The sequence below is a fragment of the Molossus molossus genome, unplaced genomic scaffold (genome assembly GCF_014108415.1).
Source record: "Molossus molossus isolate mMolMol1 unplaced genomic scaffold, mMolMol1.p scaffold_m16_p_17, whole genome shotgun sequence".
Lineage (NCBI taxonomy): Eukaryota > Metazoa > Chordata > Mammalia > Chiroptera > Molossidae > Molossus > Molossus molossus.
Genome location: NW_023425352.1, coordinates 30,299,307 through 30,323,076, shown reverse-complemented (window position 1 = coordinate 30,323,076; position 23,770 = coordinate 30,299,307). Strand labels below are relative to the sequence as shown.

At 37.6% G+C, this 23,770-nt stretch overlaps 1 protein-coding gene and 1 non-coding gene across 2 annotated transcripts in view; one reads left to right on the top strand and one right to left on the bottom strand.

The window, feature by feature from the left end:
- KIF11 (kinesin family member 11) overlaps window positions 1-22,517 on the top strand; it is a 60,155-nt gene extending 37,638 nt beyond the window's left edge. The window contains exons 15-22 of the mRNA XM_036265433.1: window positions 773-898; window positions 1,399-1,557; window positions 3,958-4,064; window positions 12,869-13,148; window positions 14,649-14,871; window positions 19,163-19,314; window positions 19,999-20,115; window positions 22,308-22,517. Of these exons, the coding sequence (XP_036121326.1) occupies window positions 773-898; window positions 1,399-1,557; window positions 3,958-4,064; window positions 12,869-13,148; window positions 14,649-14,871; window positions 19,163-19,314; window positions 19,999-20,115; window positions 22,308-22,439 (1,296 nt within the window). The 3' untranslated portion in view covers window positions 22,440-22,517. The remainder of the gene's footprint in view (window positions 1-772; window positions 899-1,398; window positions 1,558-3,957; window positions 4,065-12,868; window positions 13,149-14,648; window positions 14,872-19,162; window positions 19,315-19,998; window positions 20,116-22,307) is intronic.
- On the bottom strand, window positions 7,992-8,100 carry LOC118632870. The gene has a single exon (XR_004960118.1). It is a non-coding gene; the product is annotated as a U6 spliceosomal RNA (small nuclear RNA).
- Window positions 22,518-23,770: the final 1,253 nt, after the last annotated feature.

Sequence of the window (23,770 nt, the reverse complement as noted above, 5' to 3'; positions counted from 1 at the left end):
TTTTTTGTACAGATAGAATGGGAGGGAGAGAGAGGAAGGGAGAGAGAGAGAGAAACATCGACGTGAAGGGACACATCGAGTGGCTGCCACCCGCACGACCAACCAGGGCCGGGGACAAACTGCAACCGAAGTACGTGCCCTTAGCGGGAACCGAACCCGGGTCTCTCCAGACCACAGGCCGATGCTCTAACCGCTGAGCCAAACTGGCCAGGGCTTTTTTTCCTTTTTATAAAAATTCTCAATCTGTACTACATTTTCAACTTCCCATATACCTTCATAAGAACAAGAACCTGACAAGTTCTTCTGATACAGTAGAATATAAGTCATAAGGTCTTCAACATTAAATACCCCCAAAGCCTACTTTTGAAGGCTGTTTGATTTTAGATTTTATGACTAGTAACCTAAACTTACTTGAAATTTATTTTGTTAAATTGTACTTGTAGGTTTTAAAAATTTCCTTTGTTTACAATTCTGAAATTTTATCAAATGATTCATCTCCCCCCCCTTTTGAATTCTGACTTTTATTGCATTAGACTGTTAAGAATCTATTGAATAGTAAGTGACCATTTTCTTAATTACTGTAGACAGGATTAAGTGACTTATGCAGAATGTAAACTTTAGTAACAAATAGGCTCTAAAGAATAGAAAAGGGATACTTGGCATTTTAATATGTATGTGTTTAGTTAAAAGTATTTAAGATATTGAATCAGCCAGGTTAATGGAAGTGAAAATGTTATTTTAAAGACTTGTTTGTTTTTATTTTTAAAACCAGAATGTACTTAAAGCAGACCTTCTAAGCTCACTGGAGATAATTTTATCCCCCACTGTGTTGGCTATACTGAAAATCAATAGTCAACTGAAGCATATTTTCAAGACTTCGCTGACAGTAGCTAATAAGGTAATAAATGTTATGTTATTATCTCCAAATCAAATTGTTTAAGGAAAAAAAGCTATCTGAAGCCACACCTGGAGATTGTCTACATGCAAAACCCATGGGTTCTGAGAAGGAATCTAGAGGAGAGGGCAGATAGGTTGTTCTCTGCTATTGATGTAGTCGGCAGAATCATGGCTAAGAAAAATGAGAGAGAATGATAAAGATAAATGTTTACAAAGTAACATATAACATGCTATCATATAGTGGGTGAGGAAGATATATGTTTCTATACATATATGCCTATATGCCTAATTATACATAAAATGTCTCTGGAAATGTTTAAAAATGGTAGCAATCATATCTCAAGTGGGAGTGGAACTGGAATTGTAGGGGCTGGAGAGAAAAATGACTTTGCTCTATGTACTGTTTTCTACCCTTTCTATTTTGTATATATTCAAAAAATAAAAAGAAACAATTTAACTTTTTTTTTAATTTAAAAATGAAATTAATTTTTTTCTTTAAAGATAGAAGATCAGAAAAAGGAAATGGATGGCTTTCTCAGTACGCTGTGTGACAGTCTACATGAACTACAAGAAAATACGATTTCTTCCTTGGCTGAGTCACAGAAACTATGTGAAAATTTAACTGAAGATCTGAAGACGGTAAAGAAAATCCATTCACAGGTATCTTATTTAAATGCTTTGGGGAATGTAAAAATAAAATTTTATGATCTTTAACTTGATAATCCCTGTTATACAACTAATTTAGAAACCTGAAAATACCAAAGCAACTGTTGCTTATAACAGTAAAATTGAGAACACTTTTCTTGATAGTTAATATTTGAGAATTTGCTACATGTAGAGAGGCCTATGCTAAAGCACAGTAAGACAAACAAGACAGTGTTTTCCTCACACCACAAGAAATGGTGACCCTGGAGAAACATACCTTTGGGAGTACAATTAGAAAATGGTTATAGCACTTTAAATGAACATGTGTCTGCATTATAACTTGATAAATTATTTTTTTTAGGGTAACATGGATAGTTACTCTCATAAGCTATGTCCTGCTTTCCTCTTACTATTTCTGTCTCATCAATGTCAGGCATTTAAATTGTAGTAAATTAATACCGTTCTTAATGTTTTAAAAAAAATTTGTATATTTTTTATCCTCACCTGAAGACATTTTTGCATTTATATTCAGATAGAGCAGGAGGGAGTGAGGGAGGAAAAGGGAGAGAGAAACATTGATGTGAGATAGACACATTGACTGGTTGCCACCTGCACAACCCCAATTGGGTCCTGGGACAAACTGCAACCAAGGTACATACTCTTAGCAGGAACCGAACCCGGGACTCTCTGTTCCTCGGCCTGATACTCTAACTGCTGAGCCAAACTGGCCAGGGCTTTATTTTTTTATTATAAATGAAATTCATGACTTATCTTTCTCCATGTAAACTATTTCTTAGCATATGAGCCTTTACACTAAAACCAAACCTTCAAACCAAGAAAGTCATAATCTGTAAATATCAGACATATGGAAAACAACACTTGGTATTCTCAAAGCCTTTATGATGAATGTCTAAAGTTTTGTTAGGTGAGGCTATTACTACACGACAGAACTCTTGTCAGTAAAACTGTTGACATAATTTAGTGGGTAATAAAGGATTATTGGGGGCAGGGAGAGGTTATTGGTGGGGAGAGGGAGGGAGAGGGAATTAATATCCATGTCATCAAAAATGAGAACAATATATCCAAAAATTTTAGGTAAGAAATAGAGCAACTTTAAAATAACATCATTCATTTTTCTAGTTGATACTAATGAAACTTTTCAGAGAAAGGATTAATACAGAATTTAGTAAAACTCGTAGTTAACATTTATTGAGGAATTTAATGTGTTTAATTTCTCTCACCAATATAGATACAGATTTTATTACTAGCCCAGTTTTCTAATGAGGAAACAAGAAGGCCTCATAAGCATCTAACAGTATTTAGATCATCTTATAGTGTTGGTGGTGATTATATTGCCTGAAAAGCATTTATTTTTGAGCAGCTCTTCTGTGTATATTTGTTGAATATGTTCCTGCAATTTGAAATTGCAATTTCTTGCACCTCCTCATAGGGTATTTACCTTAAACCTGCCTACTACTTTTTAGGTATATATTCTAAGGTAGATCAACTTTTTATAAATGAGCTGTTTTGAAATGTTTAAAATGGGTAATCAAATGTTTAAAAACAAACAAAATACCCATGATCCGGAAAATATTTTAGCATGGATGGTTTGTTTCCCTGGCTTTAAGGAAGCAAGGTTACTAAGTGAGCACTAATAAAACAGTTATGTAAAACTGAATACCTATTTACATGTAGGTAAATCTAATAATACCTGCATTTCCCTCTACTCTGAGTCTAGTAAAAATACTGACAGACTTTATTCATAAGCAAAGTGTTAGATATGTTTTATCAGCTGATGTATTAGTCAAAGATGGACTGAACAGTGAATAAGAATGCTGGGTGCCTTTTCAACTCTTCCTTGGTCTTCAGTGTAGCTTCTTCATTTTGCAGTATAAGTCCCTAGCATGTTGTATGCCTATAAGAGCTTGTATTTAAAGATGCCAAGTATAAGTAAAGGTAATACTCTATATTGACATTTTATTAATATGATCTAACTAATTTCTGTAAAATGTTTCAGCTCTAGTAACTGATAATAATTTTGGACTGCTTGACCCAAGCATTACTTCTTCCTTCCAATAGTGTTATAAGTTAAGAAGTAACTGTATGTATTTGTCAAAGTGGTTCTCAAACATAATGTGACATTTTGGTATAGTTGGTTAATTAACAGGTACACTGAAAGTAATTATTAAAATACAAAGTTGCTAATTATTTACTATTTTTAAAAATACCCCAATAATATTATCCTTTTAATGTCAACCTCTACTGCTTCCCTCTATGGGGGAGAGATAGAGGTAAAGGTCTCTTCTAAAGAATTTATATAAATCTCACCTATAGGAAAATATTTCATGTCAGTATAGAAAAATGTTTGAAGTGCCATAAATTCAATTTTATCCCCTCCCCACACCTTTCTTACAGGAACTTTGCCAGTTAATCAATCTTTGGGAAGAGAGATTCTGTGCTTTGGAGGAAAAGTGTGAAAGCATCCAGAAACCACTTAATAATGTCCAAAAAAATACAGAGCAGTAAGTTGTTTTAAAATTTTATTTAACTTTTCTCTGCCTTAAATTACTTTAGATTAAAAAGCTTTAAATAGCCCAGCCAGTGTAGCTCAGTAGATTAAGCAGCCCCATGGACTAAGAGGTTCTGGTTCAATTCCCAGTCGGCACATATGCTGGGTTGCAGATTCCATTCCCAGTAGGGGATATGCAGGAGGCAGCTGATCGATATTTCTCACATCGATGTTTCTCTCTCTCTCTAAAAAAGTCAATAAAACATATTTAAAAAATAAGTAAAAATAAAAATCTTTAAATAGTATAAAAACTATCAACCTAATGTCTCATTTAACATTTTATTATGTTCGCTTTATCATTCTCATTCCTCCCATTTCCTCATCTAATATATATATCTTTTCTGAACTAGCTGAGAATAAGTTATAGATGTGATTGCACAACTTTCCCTAAATACTTCAATGTGTATTTTCTAAACACAAGGATATTCTCTTATATAATAACCAGAAGATAATTATTTTAGATTAGAAAATTAATATTGATAATTACTGTTACCTAATAATACACACCCAATTAAAATTTCCTCAGTTGTCTCACTAATGTTCTTTATAGGAAAAGGAAACAAATTTCTTCCTGGTCTAGGATTTAATCCAGAATCATGCATTGCATTTGTCATGTCTCTTGAGTCTCCTTTAATTTGGTGCAGCTCCTCAGTCTTTGTCTTTCATAACCTTTCCTTTTTTCAAGACTATAGAATGTTTATATCCCTCAGTTGGGGTTGGCCTTCATGATTAGTTGCAATTATCAAGAGTACCACGAAAGTGATAGCATCTCAGATATCAAGAGGTACACGAGACCTGCATAATTGGTGATGTTTTATTTAACTTTGATAACTTGGTTATAGTGTTGTCTTCCAGATTTCTCCACTGCATTTAATAAAGAACTATGGAGAGATTCTTTGAAATTTTGCAAGTATCCCTTTCCTCTTAGCATCCATTTAAAAAAAAAATTATTTCTTTACTGATTTTCGGGGAGAGAGAGAGAGAGAAACATCAATGAGAGAGAACATCGACTGGCTGCCTCCTGCATGCCCCCCACTGGTGATTGGGCCCACAACCTGGGCATGTGCCCTGACTGGGAATTGAACTGGCGACCTTTTGGTGCATGGGTCGATGCTCAATCAGTGAGTCACACCGGCCAGGCAAATTTGTACCTCTTAATCACTTCACCTTTTTTTTCCCATCCTGCTGAATCTCCTTTTATCTGGCAACCATAAAAAAGTTATCTGCATCTATGAGACTGAGTCTGTTCTGCTTATTGATTTGGTTTGTAGATTCAATTGTTGACAGATATGTATTTATTGCCATTTTATTCATATATATATTTAATCTTCACTCGAGGACATTTTTCTATTTATCTTCAGATAGAGTGGGAGGGACGGGGGGGGGGAGAGAGAGAGAGAGAGAAAGAAACATTGATGTGAGAAAAACACATCCGACCTGTTGCGTCCTGCACAACCCCAACCAGGGCTGAGGCCGAACCACAACTGAGGTATGTGCCCTTGACCAGACCCAAACCCTCGACTCATTGGTCTGTGGGCAGCCACTAAAACCACTGAGTCAAACCGGCCAGGGCAATTGTTCATATTTTTTATCTTTTTCTTCAAGAAGACCCTTCAACATTTCAGATAATACTGATTTGGTGGTGGTGAACTCCTTTGGCTTTTTCTTGTCTGGGAAGCTCTGTGTGTCTGTTGATTCTAATTGATAGCTTTGCAGGTTAGAATAATCGTGGGCCCTGGCCGGTTTGGCTCAGTGGTTGGAACGTTGGCCTGCGGTCCAGAGAGACCTGGGTTCAGTTCCTGCTAAGGGCGCGTACCTCGGTTGCAGTTAGTCCCTGGCCCTGGTTGGTCATGCGGGTGGCAGCCACTCGATGTGTCCCTTTCACATCGATTTCTCTCTCTCTCTCTCTCTCTCTCTCTCTCTCTCTCTCTCTCTCTCTCCTTCCCTCTCCCTCCCACTCTATCTGAACAAAAAATGGAAAAATGTCCTTGGGTAAGGATAAAATAAAAATAAAAAAGGATAGAATAATCTTGGTTGTAGGTCATTGCTGTTTATCACTTTGAATATTTCTTGCCACTCCCTTCTGGCTTGTAAAGTTTTTGTTGAGAAATCAGCTGACAGTCTTATGGGAGCTCCTGTGTAGGTAACTTACTGCTTTTCTCTTGCTGCTTTTTTTTTTTTTATCCTCACCCAAGGACATTTTTTTTTTTTCCATTTTTTGTTCAGATAGAGTGGGAGGGAGAGAAAGAGAGAGAGAAACATCGATGTGAAAGGGGCACATTGAGTGGCTGCCACCCACATGACCAACCAGGACCGGAGACAAACTGCGACCAAGGTACGCACCCTTAGCGGGAACCGAACCTGGGTCTCTCTGGACCTCAGGCCAACACTTTAACCGCTAAGCCAAATCGGCCAGGGCTCTCTTGCTGCTTTTAAGATTCTTCCTTTTTCTGTAACCTTTTGCATTTTAATTATGATGTGTCTTGGTGTGGATCTCTGGATTCATCTTGTTTGGGACTCTCTGTGCTTCCTGGACTTTATGTCTGTTTTTTTTCACCAAGTTAGGGACGTTTTTGTCATTATTTTTTCAAATAGGTTTTCAAATTTTTGCTTTCTCTTTTCTCTTTCTGGCACCCCCATGATGCGAATGTTGGTATGCTAGAAGTTGTCCCAGAGGCTCCTTACTCTATTCTTATTTTGAAAAACCCATATATAAGTATTATGATTTATTTATTTATTTTTAATCCTCACCCAAAGATATTTTTCCATTTATCTTCAGACATAGTGGGGGGAGGGGGGCATAGATGTGAGAGAGACACATCGATTGGTTGCCTCCCACATGACCCTGACCAGGGCTAGGGACCAAACTGCAACCAAGGTACCTGCCCTTGACTGGAATTGAACCCACAACTCTTTGGTTCCCCAGCTGATGCTTTAACCGCTGAGCCAAACCAGCCAGGGCGGAAGATTTAATATGATAAGATGCTAATACTCCCTGAAGCAATATAAAGATTCATTGCAACACCATCAAAATCTTCAAAGGCCTTTTTGCAGTAATGGAAAAAAAACCCATCCTCTAAATTTATATGGAAGTGTAGGGGAAGGACCCAACGTTCCAATTTTAAAACTTACTACAAAGCTACCATGATCAAAACAACAAAATTCTGGCACAAAGATAGAAAACAAGACCAATGGAATAGAATTGAAATCTAGATGTTAACCAAAACACCTATGGCCAATTTATTTTCATCAAGGGTGCCAAGACTATTTAATCCATAAAAAGGGTGTCTTCAACAAATGGTGCTGGGACCACTGGATAACCACATAAAATGGATGAAATTGTTCCTCTGCTTCACTCCATATGCAAAATAAAATTCATAGAAGAAAACATGGGATAAATCAGAAATTCAGGCTTGGCAATAGATTCTTAGATTTGACACCAAAGGGAAAAAATATATATATATATAAGTCAGACTTCATCGAAATAAAAACATTTAGCCCTGGCTGGTTTGGGTCAGCGGTTAGAGCATCAGCCTGCGGTCCAGAGAGACCTGGGTTCTGTTCCCGCTAAGGGCATATACCTCGGTTGCAGTTTGTCCACGGCCATGGTTGGGTCGTGTGGGTGGCAGCCACTTGATGTTACCTTTTGCGTCGATGTTTCTCTCTCTCTCTCTTCCTCTCTCTCCCTCCCACTCTGTCTGAACAAAAAAATGAAAAAATGTCCTCGGGTGAGGATAAAAAATAAATAAATAAATAAAAACATTTGTACATCAAAGGACATAATCAAGAATGAAATTACAACCTACAGAATAGGAGAAAAATATTTGCCTTTCATATATATATAAATATATATATTCATATATATATCTCAAAATATATTAAAAATATGGAATGCTTCACAAATTTGCATGTCACCCTTGCACAGGGGTCATGCTAATTGGATCTGTGTATTATTCCAATTTTAGTATATGTGCCGCTTAAGTGGGCACCCCATGTAAGATTTAAATTCATGATTCATTTAAATATTTTGTCTAAGTTGTGAGGTTTGTCATATTTCAGTTTTTTGCATATGGATATTCTAAATTCAGAAGGAGATGATTTTCTATTATACTTAGCCCTATTTTTGTATATTAAATAGTTTCAAACTGAATATTCAAGCTTCCTTATTTTTTGGAAAACTTCCTTTAGCCTTTGAGGGTAGGTCTGCTTGCCACAAATTCTCTTTTCCTTGGTCTGAAAATGCCTTGATTTTCTCACTCATCCTGAAAGATACTTTTACTGGATATAGAATTCAGGCTTGACAGGTCTTTTCTTTCAGCATCTGGAATACGTTGTTCTATTTCCTTTTGGCCTTCATGAGAAATCTTCGGTCATTTAAATAATTATTCCTTTGTAGGCTATTTCTCTGTAGCTGTTTTTAAGATATTTTTTTTCTTTGTTTTAGTTTTTTTCTTTCTTTTAATCCTCATCTGAGGATATGTTTTTCATTGATTGGAGAGAGAGAGTGAGAGAGGAAGGGGGGGGAGAGAGAGAGAGAAACATCAATCAGTTGCCTTCCACATGTGCCCTGATCAGGAACTGAACACACTATCCTTAATGCCTTTCACCAAACTTGGACATTTTTGTCTTTTATTTCTTTGAACATTTTTCAGCCCTATACTCTTTCTCCTCTGCTTCTAGGACCTTGATGACGCAAATGTTAGATCTTGTATTATGGTCATTGGTCTCTGAGGCTATAGATATATCATCATCTCTTTTCCCTTTGTTGTTCAGATACTCTATGATCTGTCTTTATGTTCACTGATTCTTCCTCTGTCATCTCTAATTTACTGATAATCCATTGAATGAGGTATTTTTTTGGAGGGGGTTATAATTTTCATTTGCTTTATTTTTTTGTCTGGTCTATGTCGTTGCTAAGATTTTTTTCCAGAGGTATTATAATTGTTCATTGAAACATTTTTATGATGCCTGCCTTAAAATCCTTGCCAGATCATTCCATTATATGAATTATCTCAATGTTGGCACCTGTTACCTTTTCTCATTCAATAAGTTGTGACTTTCCAGAGTTGTTTTGGATTGTATTTTGAACATTTTGGTTATTATTTTAGGAGATTCAAAATCATATTTAAGTCTTTTTTAGCAGACATTCATTCTGTTTAGTTTTAGCATGCAGGTGTTGGTGGCCCCCTTTAGTGGACTGTGGTTCCAATACTATTTAATTTTAAGAGCCCTTTCAGTGTTATTTTTTGTCTGCCCATATGAGAATAATATGTATTTTGCTGTTCATGGATGAAGTGTTCTAAGAGATGGGTGTTGAAATCTCCCACTATAATTGTGGATTTGTCTGTTTCTCTTATCAATTCTCAGTTTTTGCCTCGTGATATTTTGTTGTTAGACGCATACACATTTAAGGTTGATATGTCTTGGAAAATTGACCCCTTTAACATTATGTAATATTCTTTTTTTATACCTGATATTCTTCCTTGTTCTGAAGTCCATTTTGTCTGAAATTAATATAAATACTTCAGCTTTCCTTTTATTGCTATTTGCATAATTTATCTTTCTCCCTCCATTTCTTTACTTTGACCTAAGTGTTTATATTTAAAGTGGATTAAATATTGGGTCTCATAATTGGGTCTTGTTTTCTCATTAAATTTAACAATGCGAACTTTAACTGCTGTGTTTAGACCATTCTCATTTAAAGTATTGATATAGTTGGATTAAAATCTACCATTTTGCTGTTTTCTGTTTGTTGTATCATTTGTGCTGTTTCCTTTTTTCCTTTTCTAGTTTAAGTTGAGCATTTTTATGTTTCCATTTTATCTCTTCCATTGACTTATCAGTTATACTTTCTAAATTACTTTTTAAGTGTTTTTTTCTAGATTAATAACAAACATTTTCAAATAATTTTAATCCACCTTTAAATAATTTGATGTTTTATGTGTAATGAAAGGAACTTTTAACAGTATATTTCCAATTTCTCCTCATTTCTTATACATTGTTTTTATTTTTACATATGCTATATACACTCAATACGTTATTACTCTGATTGCTTTATCTGTTGTCTTTTTTAGTATGACTATTACAGATTTTTTATCCTCACCCGAGGATATTTTTCCTTTTTTTTTTTTTTGTTCAGATAGAGTGGGAGGGAGAGAGAGGAAGAGAGAGAGAGAGAGGGAGAGAAACATCGACATGAAAGGGACACATCGAGTGGCTGCCACCCGCACGACCAACCAGGGCCGGGGACAAACTGCAACCAAGGTACGTGCCCTTAGCGGGAACCGAACCCCGGTCTCTCTGGACCTCAGGCTGACGCTCTAACCGCTGAGCCAAACCGGCCAGGGCCAGATTTTTATTTTTTTTAATGTTATTAAATTTATTGGGGTGGCATTGGTTAATAAGATAATATAGGTTTCAAGTGTACAGTTCCATAATACATCATCTGTATTGAACAAAATAGGTCCAGAGGCACAGAGGCATGAAACAGGCTGGGATATCTCAGGGAGGCTATGGGGGGAGACGGGAAGAGATTAACCAAAGAACTTATATACATATATGCATAGCCAGTGGACACAGACAATAGTGTGGTGAAGTCCTGGGATGGGGCAGGGCTTAGGAGGACAGAAAGGGGGTGGGATTGGGGGACATCTGTAATACTGTAAACAATAAAAATAAAATATTCATAATCTTATATATAATAACAACAATGAACATCATCTGTATATTACTCATTACCCAAAGTCGCCTTCTTCTGTCATCATATATTTAACCCCTTTACTCTTGTCAACTTCTCCCCACTACCCTTCCCCTCTGGTAACCACCATACTGCTGTCTGTGTCTGTGAGGTTGTTTTGCTTATTCATTTGTTGCTTTCTAGAAGTTTTTATTGTATATGTGGCTCATGTTATATATTTTTGTTTTTTTTGTTTGTTTGTCTTTTTGTTTTTTTATCCTCACCCGAGGACATTTTTTTCCATTTTTTATTCAGATAGAGTGGGAGGGAAGGAGAGAGAGATAGAGAGAGAGAGATAGATATTGATGTGAAAGGGACACCTCAAGTGGCCACCACCCCCACGACCCAACCAGGGCCAGGGACAGACTGCAACTGAGGTACATGCCCTCAGCGGGAACCGAACCCAGGTCTCTCTCGACCGCAGGCTGACACTAACTGCTGAGCCAAAATGGCCAGGGCTCATGTTATGTTTTTATTGAACAGTGCCTCTCTAGAATTCTGGCTATCACCTATCTTACTACCTAAATCTATCATCCATTTTTTAGTCCTGTTGTTGGTACCTGTTCATTATATCATGTTCTGTTCTGAACACTTCTTTTTAGAATTCGAATCTTGAAAGTGTTTCCCTACTTTGTTTTCCTAATGTTTAGACTTAAGGATTTCTGGCTTCTTCCATAGCTTTGAAGGGGATAATACTAGGAGTAGGATTGAAATGGGAAGGGGCCCTGGCCGGTTTGGCTCAGCGGTTAGAGTGTCGGCCTGCGGTACAGAGAGACCCGGGTTCGGTTCCCGCTAAGGGCACGTACGTTGGTTGCAGTTTGTCCCCGGCCCTGGTTGGTCGTGCGGGTGGCAGCCACTCGATGTGTCCCTTCACATCGATGTTTCTCTCTCTCTCTCTTCCTCTCTCTCCCTCCCGCTCTATCTGGACAAAAAATGGAAAAATGTCCTTGGGTGAGGATAAAAAAAAAAAAGAAATGGGAAGGGTAGGGAACTATGGTATACCTTCTTTAATGTGTAGGCAAGTCATTTTCCTATCTTCCTAGCATTGTCTACATGTAAAAGAATCAGGAGTAGGATCCAGGAATCTTGGTGAGATTTATGTATACTAAAATGTGAGACCCACCGCCTTTGGCATTTATTGTCATAGATTGTAGTCACTTCTGAATAAATTTCATCTCCCCACTAGGTTGTGATTCCTTGAGGGGATAGATTTGTGTTGATAGTCTCCAAGTTTACCACTTCTTTTGTTGTTCCAATCATTTCTACTTAATCTGTGGTTGCACTTTGGTTTTAACACATTTGCTTACTCAATTGGTTTACTCACATGGTGTACCATCTAGTGGTAATAGAGGGTAACTTTTATTCCTGTAAGTTTATTCTGTGGTGCTATATATAGGGAACCTTAGTGAGAGATGGAAGCCTCCAATGCATTTAAATGTATATTTTAACTGACATTAGTTTTATGTCAGGGTTATGTTTTTCTGTGCTGTGTGCACTATGTGTATAGTTTGTCACACACTAATATTTCTTTTTATTAGAGAGCCTTATAGTTGACTTTTGTAAGATTCATAATTTTTATGATTTACTTCATAAGCAAGGCAAAACTGCTTAACAACAGAATGACTGTGGACAGTTTAGGGACTAGACTAGAGGCTATAGATGCCCTTAAATAACATAATCTGGTGGGGGAATAAAACACATAAACACATTTCATTTTAATAATTGTACAGTTAATACTCTAAGAGGACAAGTAAAGCATCATATCTGGAGGAGGGCTGAGAAAGGTGTTATGAAAAAAGACATTTTCAAAGGTCATCTAATAGCAGATGTAATGTCAGTCTGCTGTGAAAAGACACTGGCCAAAGCATACCTTCTCCCAGTGTGGAAGACTAAGAACATGGGCGCTGGGAGCTAGACTGCCTGGGTTTAAAGAAGCCATGTTTGAGCTGTGTGATCTCGGGCAAATTATGTATCCTTTGAGTCTTAGTTTTCCATTTTAACAGTGTTCTCTTTTCCTACAGGAAATCTAAGGATATACTCAGCAAAACAACTTCTCACAGTACAAAATTTTGTGCTGATTCTGATGGCTTATCACAGGAACTCAGACATTTTAACCAAGAAGGTACACAGTTGGTTGAAGAGTGTGTGAAACACTGTGATAAACTGAATAACAACTTTGAAATAACATCTCAAAAGATTGAACAGACATGTGAGGCTCTGAACACAAGCACACTTTGTTTTTCTGAACAGTGGGTATCTTGCTTAAATAAAAGGGAAGAGGAAATTCAAAACTTATTGGAGGTAATAACTTTGTAACTAGAACCTACTTTGGGGAGAATAGTGATAATCAAAAAATTAATATTCTTGGCTAAGAATTGATTTCATACCAAATGACATTTTAAAATATAATGAATGACTTAAATTTTTAAGTTTGTAATAGTTAGTATACTTACACTTGACTTTGTTTTATGTATATGTCTCCTAGATCTCAAAATTATTTAAGTGTGTGTGTGTGTAATATATATACATATATATTGATCTTTTAGAGAGGAAGGGAGAGAGAAATAGAAACATCGATGTGAGAGAGAAACATCTATCAGCTGCCCCCTGCACGCCCCCTACTGGAGATCAAGCCTGAAACCCAGGCATGTGCCCTGACTGGGAATTGAACCAGGACCTCTCAGTCCATGGGATGACACTCAATCCACTGAGCCACACCAGCCAGGCTAGATCTCAAAATTATTTAATGTTTGTCTGATCTGTATCTACTCTTGGTTTTTGACTTGTTAGTTCCTTCAGTTAAGGGCACTCTGTCTTTTGATATATTAACACCTTCCACTTTTATATTCTTTTTTCCTTTTTTTAGTACATTCAAATCTGTTATTGCTTTAAGTATTTAGGATGTTGTTCTGTTTACTCAAAGGATACTTGACAATTTTGTAGGTTTGTTTGAACTTAACAGTTGCATCAACCTTTGTAGGTTTGGTTTTTCTTTCTGTGCAGTAAAAGAATTTCACTGATATTCTTAGGAATTAGATAAAAGAATTTAAGTATTTTAAGCTGCATAAGCTATTTTCATTGAAAGGAACCAGAGCTAATGGAGAAATAGCTGATTTTAGGTTTGAGGCAGGAAATGTACCAGATGAGCCTAGAGATCTTGTCATACCAAACAGTAAGGAAGCTATTAAAGATTAGTGGGGTTGTGTCAGAAAGACTTAGGAGCCCTGGCCATTTTGGCTCAGCAGTTAGAGTGTTGGCCCGCAGTCCAGAGAGACCCAGGTTCGGTTCCCGCTAAGGGCACATACCTCGGTTGCAGTTTGTCCCCAGTCCTGGTTGGGGTTGTGTGGGTGGCAACCACTCAGTGTATCTCTTTCACGTTGATGGTTCTCTCTCTTTTCCTCCCCCTCTCCCTCCCACTCTATCTGAAGATAAATTCAGGAAAATGTCCTCAGGTGAGGATTAAGAAAAAAAAGGAAGTCAGTGTTAAATTTTTTGATGTGAGAATGGTCTTTAAAAAGCTATTAACTCTTAGAGATGAATACTGAAGTAAATTGATGAAATGACACAGGATTTGCTTCAAAATAATCCTGGAGGTGGGGTGGGGGAGTAAATGGCCAATCTTATTCGATCCTTTACCCCATTTGTTTATAAATGTTGAGGCTGTGTAGTGAATACAAGGGGATTAATTCTTTACTTTTGCATGTGATTTTAAAATTTTTATAGAAAAATTTAAGGTAAGGGGAAATGATATATTGACAACTTTGGTTTTAATAATAATGGCTCATTTGCATCATTTTACAGGTTGTGAACCAAGGTTGTAAGGCTGCAAGTTCAGAGATTACTGAAAAATTAAATGGACATAAAGAAGCTAATGAGAACCAGCGTAACATTTTTCTTGGTCAGATAAATATTGATGAAGAAAAATTAATGGCACAAAGTCTAGAACTTAATGAAACCATAAAAATTGGTTTGACTAAGCTTAATTGCTTTCTACAACAGGATCTGAAAATGGATATCCCAACAGGTACTTTAAGAGGGAAACAGAACTGTTAAAATGTTTAAAGTGGAATTCAACCTATATAGTGCAAGATGTTAAAAAAAAAACTAGGTCCTACCATTACCTGCTAGGAATTTACCATCACATGTAAACAACTCAAATATGGAAAAATTGGAACCCTAAAATAGCTTTAACTAAGCATTAGATATGATATAGATGACACATCTAAAAATGTGGGCATCGCAGTTCAGCAAAATTTTACAAACATTCAGGGAACTGGCTTTGTCTTAAGAGTAGACATTTTAAAAATAAATAAAAAGAAAATCAAACATCCATGTAGCACTGTAATTTATTTAATTACATTGCTTTATTTTTGTTTATAAAAATTAGAGGAATGTAATTAAATCTGCTTTAATGCAAAGCGCATCACAGTGTGCTTTTTCTTTTTCTTTTTTAAATCTTTTTTTTTTTTTTTTTTTTTTTTTATTTTTTTATCCTCACCCGAGGATATTTTTCCATTTTTTGTATAGATAGAGTGGGAGGGAGAGAGAGGAAGGGAGAGAGAGAGAGAGAGAAACATCGACGTGAAGGGACACATCGAGTGGCTGCCACCCGCACGACCAACTAGGGCCGGGGACAAACTGCAACCGGAGCACGTGCCCTTAGCGGGAACGAACCCGGGTCTCTCCGGACCGCAGGCCGACGCTCTAACCGCTGAGCCAAACTGGCCAGGGCTCTTTTTTAAATCTTTATTGTTGAATGTATTACAGATGTTCCTCATTTTTCCCCATTGACACCCTCCTCCCCACTCCCGCCCCCCTCCTGCCTTTTCCCACATTATTGTCTGTGTCCATTGGTTATGCATATAAGTTCTTTGGTTTATTTCTTCCCACCCCCCCCAACCCCTTTCCCTTTGAGGTTTGTCAGTCTAGCAATGAATTTGTACTTCTTAATCCCCTCACCTTTTTCACCCATTCCCCCAACCCCCTTCCCATCTGGCAACCAACAGAATGTTCTCTGTATCTATGAGAATGTTTCTGTTCTGCCTGTTCATTTTGTTTGTAGATTCCATTGTCGATAGATATATATTCATTGCCATTTTTGTTCATATATTTTATCTTTTTCTTCAAAAAGACCCTTCATGTTTCATATAATAACGATTTGGTGGTGATGAACTAACTCCTTTAACTTTTTCTTGTCTGGGAAACTCTTTATATGGCCATCGATTCTAAATGACAGCTTTGCAGGATAGAGTAATCTTGGTTGTAGGTTCTTGCTTTTCATCACTCTGAATATTTCTTGCCACTCCCTTCTGGCCTGCAAAGTTTCTTTTGAGAAATCAGCTGACAGCCTTATGGGAACTCCCTTGTAGGTAACTAACTGCTTTTCTCTTGCCGCTTTTTTTTTTAATTATTATTATTTTTTTATTTTTCCCCCATATTTTGTTCAGGTAGAGTGGGAGGGGGAGAGAGAGAAACATCGACGTGAAAGGGACACATCGAGTGGTTGCCACCCGCACATCCCAACCTGGGCTGGGGATGAACTGCAACCGAGGTATGTGCCCTTAGTGGGAACCGAACCCGGGTCTCTCTGGACCGCAGGCCACTGCTCTAACCGCTGAGCCAAACTGGCCAGGGCTCTCTTGCTGCTTTTAAGATTCTCTCTTTGTCTTGAACGTTTTGCATTTTGATGATGATGTGTCTTGGTGTGGGCCTCTTGGCGTTCATCTTGTTCGGGACTCTGTGCTTCCTGGACTTGTATGTCTGTTTCCTTCACGAAGTTAGGAAAGTTTTCTGCCATTATTGTTTCAAACAGGTTTTCAACTTCTTGTTTTTTCTCTTCTCCTTCTGGTACCCCCAAAATACGAATGTTGGTACGCTTGAAGTTGTCCCAGAGGCTCCTTACACTATCCTCATTTTTTTGGATTCTTTTTTCTTTTTGCTGTTCTGATTGGGTGTTTTTTGCTTCCTTATATCCAAATCAGTGGTTTGCTTCTTGGATTTACGTACTCTACTATTGAATCTGTGTAAATTATTCTTTATTTCAGTTAATGCCTCCTTCATTTCTGACTGTGCATCCATCATTTCTGACTGGTCCTTTTTTATGCTCTTGAGGCCCTCACTAAGTTCATTGAGCTTTCTTATAAGCAGTATTTTGAACTCAGCATCTGTTAGATTGCTTATCTCCATTTCGCTTAGTTCTTTTCTTGGGGTTTTGTTCTGTTCTTTCATTTGGGACCTGTTTCTTTGTCTCCTCATTTTGGCTGCCTCCCTGTGTTTGTTTCTGTGTATTACTTAACTAGAGGTATGGGGCTATCTAAGACCAGATGCTGCTTGTTTGAAAGAATTTAGGAAAACCTGAAGCAGGATCCAAGACAGGCCAATCCTATGGTAAAGCAACTGGCAACAGCTTGGGTGGGCCTGAAAGTTGGGTGGGGCAGGGCCTCAGGGAATCACCAGAGCGGGGCAACCAGGTTAGGAGTCCCAGATATGGCGGCTGTCTGCCACCCCAGGGAAGGGCTCACCAAAGGAACAAAGGCCTCTGACAGCACATCTTTCCTGGAGAAAGCCCCCTCTCCAGCCCTCACTCCAGTGCCAAACAGCTCAGTTCTTCCCTGTATGTCTCTGGCGCCCCTCGAGCTGCCTCCCCTCTGAGCTTAGAGGGAGTGAGTCCGCTAAGTCCATGCGCGGGCCCTTTAAGGAGCTGCCTGGGGCTCCAGCTGCCTCAGCCTCCCTGAGCCTCAGTTCCCATTGTTTTTCCAGCCAGAAGTTATGGGGACTTCTCTTCCTGGCACTGGAATCCTGAGTGGGGCATCTGGTGTGGGACCCCTCAGTCCTCAGGGAGGATCTTCCCAGCCAAGGTGTCCTCCTGATTTTTATCCGCCACATGTGGGTGTGGGACCAGCCCCTCTGCCTCCGCCCCTCCTACCAGTCTGGATGTGGCTGCTGCTTTAATTCCGTAGTTGTAGGACTTCCATCCAGCTTGATTTCAGGCGGCTTTGAATGATGGTTGTTCTGTAGTTTAGTTGTAACTTTGATGTGGTTGTGGGAGGATGTGATACCGCGTTTACCTACGCCGCCATCTTGACCGGAAGTCCCCTCTTTTTTTCATTATTTTTTTTATTGATTTTAGAGAGAGAGAGAAATATATATTGTTCTACTTACTTATGCATTCATTGATTGATTTTTGTATGTGCCCTGACTGGAAATCATACTCACAACCTCTGCATATTGGAACAGTGCTCTAACCAACCGAACTATTTGGCTAAGGCTGCATTGTCTTATGTGTGCCTCTCATTTTGTCATGGGCTGTTAGATTGACATTTATGAATCATAATTTTGGGAGGTCAGAGGTTGCAAATACCAGTGTAGGCTACAAGGATTCAGGGAAGCCATCATGGAAGAAGGTATAACAAGCTATTTAGCACAGGATGAGTAATTGAGTTATTCATTGGATTGTGGCAATGGTTGCACACCCCGGAAATTTACTAAAAAACAATTCAGTAAATTTTATGGTATATAAATTCTACTTAAAAGCTTTTTTTTTTTATCCTTACTCGAGGACATTTTTCTACTTTTTGTTCAGATACAGTGGGGGGGGGAGGGGAGAGAGAAACATCAATGTGAAAGGGACATATTGAGTGGCTGCCACCCGCATGACCCGACCAGGGTCGGGGACACACTGCAACCAAGGCATGTGCCCTCAGTGGGAACTGAACTTGGGTATTTCTGGACTGCAGGCTGACGCTCTAACCGCTGAGCCAACCTGGCCAGGGCAAAGCTTTTTTTAAAAGCAATTATAAAAGGATTTGGTGCTAAATATTATTTTATTTTTTCCCAAGAGTCCTGTAATTTTTTTGTTTAGTTTTCAATAAAATTAGGAATATAAATATTAAGCAAAAAGGTGAGTGCCCTTGTATGAGAACATGTGTTCATTAAAAAGAAATGTAATTGGTTTATATTTAGCTCCCACCAAACTTACAGTGAAATGATCATCCCTATCAAAGTGTGATCATGTTGAGAAAACTACTCTTATTCCAATAATGCTGCCTTTTATCAGAATATTCTGATTCCTTTTAGAGCCTACAACACATCTTTTGTACAGTCCTAGATGTAAAAATTTTATGTTTGAGGGTAGGTTGATTCTTGAAAACAAATTGTGTGTCTATTTATGATCAGTTGTCAAGTTAGGAAATATTAGTTGTAAGCAGTATATGCCTGATAGGTGACAAGACTAGTATAAGTTCTGGCATTTATAAAAAACATCTTATTCATATCCCACACTTCAATTTTTCCAACTTAAATGATGTCTACTAAAGGTACGACACCACAGAGGAGAAATTATGTATATCCATCAACACTGGTGAGAACTGAACCACGTGAACAGCTCCTTGATCAGTTGAAAAGGAAACAGCCTGAGCTGTTAATGATGTTAAGCTGTTCAGAAAACAACAAAGAAGACACCAGTCAGGTAAAATTTAAAGACTCATAATTTTAGAGCTCTCCCATAAATTCCTGATGTCATCAGCGTCATGTGAAGAATTTTATTCTTTGCCTTTCTATCCTACCCTGTCTCTCATTCATTATAATTGCTTGACAATTAAGCATGTTTCTTTTACTCTGGCCATTTTTTAATTATTAGACTAATGGATAATAATATCTACTATTTACATTGTGCTTTTGTGCCAGACACTGTTCTAAGCACTTTACATATATATTTACTCATTTAATTCTCTCAATAACCCTGTGAGGAGGATGCTAGTGCTATCCCCATCCTGTAGGTGAGGAAACTAAGAATTATATTGTCCCAAGTCACAAGAATGGAGTTGGAATTAGAACCTAGACAAGCTCCACAATCTGTGCTCTGAGGTATAGTAATTATGGAAGAGTTGGGAAATCAGAAAGTAACAAAGAAGAAAATAAACTATAATCCCATTATTCTGAGAATACTACTTTTAACATTTTATTTTAGGTACTTCTCTATATCAAGACATATTAGGGATTATTTTCATTAGTTTGTACACTAACTGATTTTGTTGAGGTTTAACTTTTATACAATGGATATTGTGTTATCTCTGAAAAAAAACTGCCTTTACTTTTGGGAAGATTTTTTTAAGTCCTTGGACTAAATCACCCATCCAGCTTCTTATTTTAGGACTCCGATGAAGAAAAGACAGTTTTGGAGCACACTGTTGAAGAACCTCCAAGTCAAGAGCCATCTGTAGATGCTAGTGTGGATTGTTCATCAAGTGGTGGGGTTCCATTTTTCCAGGTACTTGATTATATCCTATCAGATAAGCCTTCCACCTCTGGTGTAAGTCATCACTTGCTAGTAACATAAAGGTGTTACTCTTGGCCAAACGGCAGAATATTTTCAGCCATCCTTTGGAATGGCTTGTTAACTTCTCTGATTTAAAATATTTACACAAATTAGATCATTGTACCAGGGGTTTTCTGTAGTATAAATAAAGGCAAATTTTTACTTAATCTCCATCTTCAGTTGATAATCTTCAACTATCCCTTTTCTGCTTCGTACATACTCAGACTAGGTACTGACAACAGTCATTTCTCTTCCCTCCACCTTTGACATAGAAGTCCTGGAGCCTATCTCTGCCCATCATCAGACTTTGAGGGCTATGAGGTTTAAAAGATTGACAGACCAAAGGCCTCTGGGGTTACATTAATGATTGCTTTTGCCTGAGGCTTTGCTCTTGTTAACGATTCTCCCATGTTTCCTGAGTTCCTCGCCTGCTCTGGTCTTGTACAGTTAAATCCTGTGACAACTCCTGCCCCCATTTATTTATTTATTTATTTTTAATACTTTTTTTCTTTATTAATTTTTAGAGAGAGAGGAAGGGAGGGAGAGAGAGATAGAAACATTGATGAGAGAGAACATCGACTGGCCGCCTCCTGCATGCCCCCCGCTAGGGGTTTGGCCCACAATTTGGACATGTGCCCTGAAGGGCAATTGAACTGGTGACCTTTTGGTGCATGGGTCAACGCTCAACCACTGAACCACACTGGCTGGGCTCCTTTCCCATTTTAAACACTTTTGGGAATATGGCACGATAAACTGCCTAACTCCTTTTCCTCTATTTCGAAGACATGAGCCTTGACAGTCTGGGACGTAAGGGTTTCCTTACATAGGGTATTAATGTCTCCATTTTACAGCTGAAGTGCTGCTTCTGACATGTATATGCATTATACCTGTCTCTAACAGACTTGCAGGTCTTTCCACCAAAGATAAAAGATTCCATCCCTAAATTAAGCTGTTAAAATTTCTAGCTCGAGTTCTATTAAATCCATCTCTGTCTGCCTCAAGGCAATTTCATTCCCCAATTTTTTTTTCTTTTTTTGGTACGTGCCCCTAGCGGGAACCAAACCCAGGACTCTGGTCTGCAGGCCAATGCTCCAACCACTGAACCAAACTGGCCAGGGCTCTTTTTTTCTTAATTTTTTACCAGCAGAGAACTCTCTCTCTGTTTTGTTTTTTTTTTTTTTCCATTTTTCAACCTTCTCTATCTTACAAATTTAAGAAAAGGGGGAAAGTTAAAATAAGTTAATTACTGTTTGGAAATCAGTTCATTATTACTGTTTAAGGCATTTTGAAGGCCAGGCTTAGTGGCTCAGTTATGGCAAGGAAGTCTCTACAGTACTAGAAGGATTTGGGATTGGATTTTTAGACTTTCAGATGAAGTCTGGAAATGATTTTTTTCTCTCATAGTAGTCTGATGGGGGTGAGGGTTCTGGGTTAAAACTCTAAAATAGTTTATGATTTGCCTCAGCATTGATGACTGGGTCTATCATGATTATGGATTCCAATGAAGTGTACACTTCTAAATGAGAAATATGAAATAAGTTTAAATAAAAAATAAGATAAACTTTTTTAAAAAGTGTCTTGAGGTAGCCCATATATCAGATTCTCTTCTTAAAATAGTATTGCCTTTTTTTGCATGATAGCAAATCTCTGTTTCCTACAGGGTTTTCCCACAGCAGCACTATTGACATTTTGAGCTGGACAGTACTTTTTTGGTGGCCGGTTCTGTGTGCTGTTTATTATATAATGTTTAGCAGTATCTCTGGCTTCTACCCACAAGAAGCAGTAGCACTCCCTAGTTTTAACAACCAAAAATGTCTTAAATGTCTCTTAGGGTGGGGGAGGAGGGGCAAAATTACTCCCTGTTGAGAATCACTGTCCACAGTAAAATCTATAATTATGCCTTGGAATATCATACAGCAAATTAATATTTCTTTTACACCACTCCTTCCATTGGTGGTAAAATGGCGCAGACATTCATTTCTACTTGCCAGACAGATTGTTGGTTCAAATTTGTGCCGAGTCTTTTTGGAAGTTCTTCACACATAATTTATTTCCTAGAATCCAGAGAACTTTGAATAGAGTATAACTAATATGTATTAAGTGTTACTTTATATTGTCTTCATTTCTCCCCCTTAAATCCACAGCATAAAAAATCATATGGAAAAGACAAAGAAAACAAAGGAATTAATCCAGTGGAGAGGTCTAAAGTAGAAGAAACTACTGAACAATCTGTTACAAAGAGCAGATTACCTCTACGAGCCCAGATAAATCTTTAGTTAACTTGAGGGGTTTTCATTTTATTTTTAAGAAAAATTAAAAATAAAACCTGTAACCTCAACTTGAGCTTTGTGTATAGATTAAAAACAAATAGAAAATGTCAAGGTAGTGCTGTAAGTTTAGTTGAATTTAATGTCTTCCCATTTTTTCTGTCATTTCTCTGTAGTTTACTGTGTATGTAGCTTTTGATATAAAAATGTCATTTTATAACAAATGAAAATCATTTTGCTTATCTATTACTTCATAGCAAATATATAGAAGCTGCACTATTCTTCTGTGGCTTGAACTTTAATAGGGAAATATTGCCAGTGTTTGATCTTGGGAAGGACCATCTCCTTTCTTTTTTTGCTATGATTGGATTGTGTATATGTTTGCTTGCCTCCTTCCCCAGATTTTTTCCATTCTGCCTTCTTAGCTCACTTTCTCCTATTTTATTTGTCAATAAACCATTTGTAGAGCTCCACATTGGTATTCATTATTATTATGAGACAGCCAGAATTTTACCTCGCTATCTTTAATACTTTTTTATGGTTATTTCTCAAATCACTGTCAACAATAAAGATAACCCTAGAAGGTCCTTTTCAACTTTTTAATGTGTTTCCCCCTGCATATGAAAGCATGTAATTCCTTTATGAGGCCTAACACGTGAGCCTCCGCAGAGTTCATAAAAAGCCAGCTTCTCTAGAATATAGATTGCTATTACGAGAGAACTACCGAGATCTGATTAATGGCTGTGTGACCCCATTTAATGCCTGTGTCGTATGCAGAAAGTCACAGTGGTTAAAGGGCTTTTTGAAGCTATTAATTATGACTATAATTTGTATTCTTTTGTTTACCCGATAAAACTTTTTATTGCTCTTTGTATATAATAAAATATGTATATGTGTATTTTTTCTGTTGAAATCTTAATATTTAGAAGAGCTCTGACAATTTTGATCTGGCAACCAAATTCCTGGAAGTTGAGACACTTCAGCATGAAGAACCAGAACACTTACAAGGAATTAATTAGTCCCCCATTATCCACGGTTCTGCTTTTGGGGTTTCAGTTATCCACAGTTAACAACGGTCTGAAAGTATTAAATGGAAAATTTAAGAAATAAACAATTCATAAGTTTTAAATTGCGTGCCTTTCTTAGTGGCATGGTAAAATCTCACGCCGCTCTACTCCGTCCCACTCTATATGGTCTGTTAATAGTAGTCTCCATTATCAGATTGTTGCAGTATAGCAGTGCTTGTGTTCAAGTAACCCTTATTTTACTTGATGTCCCCAAAATGTAAGAGTACTGATGCTGGCAATGTAGATATGCTAAAGAGAATATGTAAGGTTCAT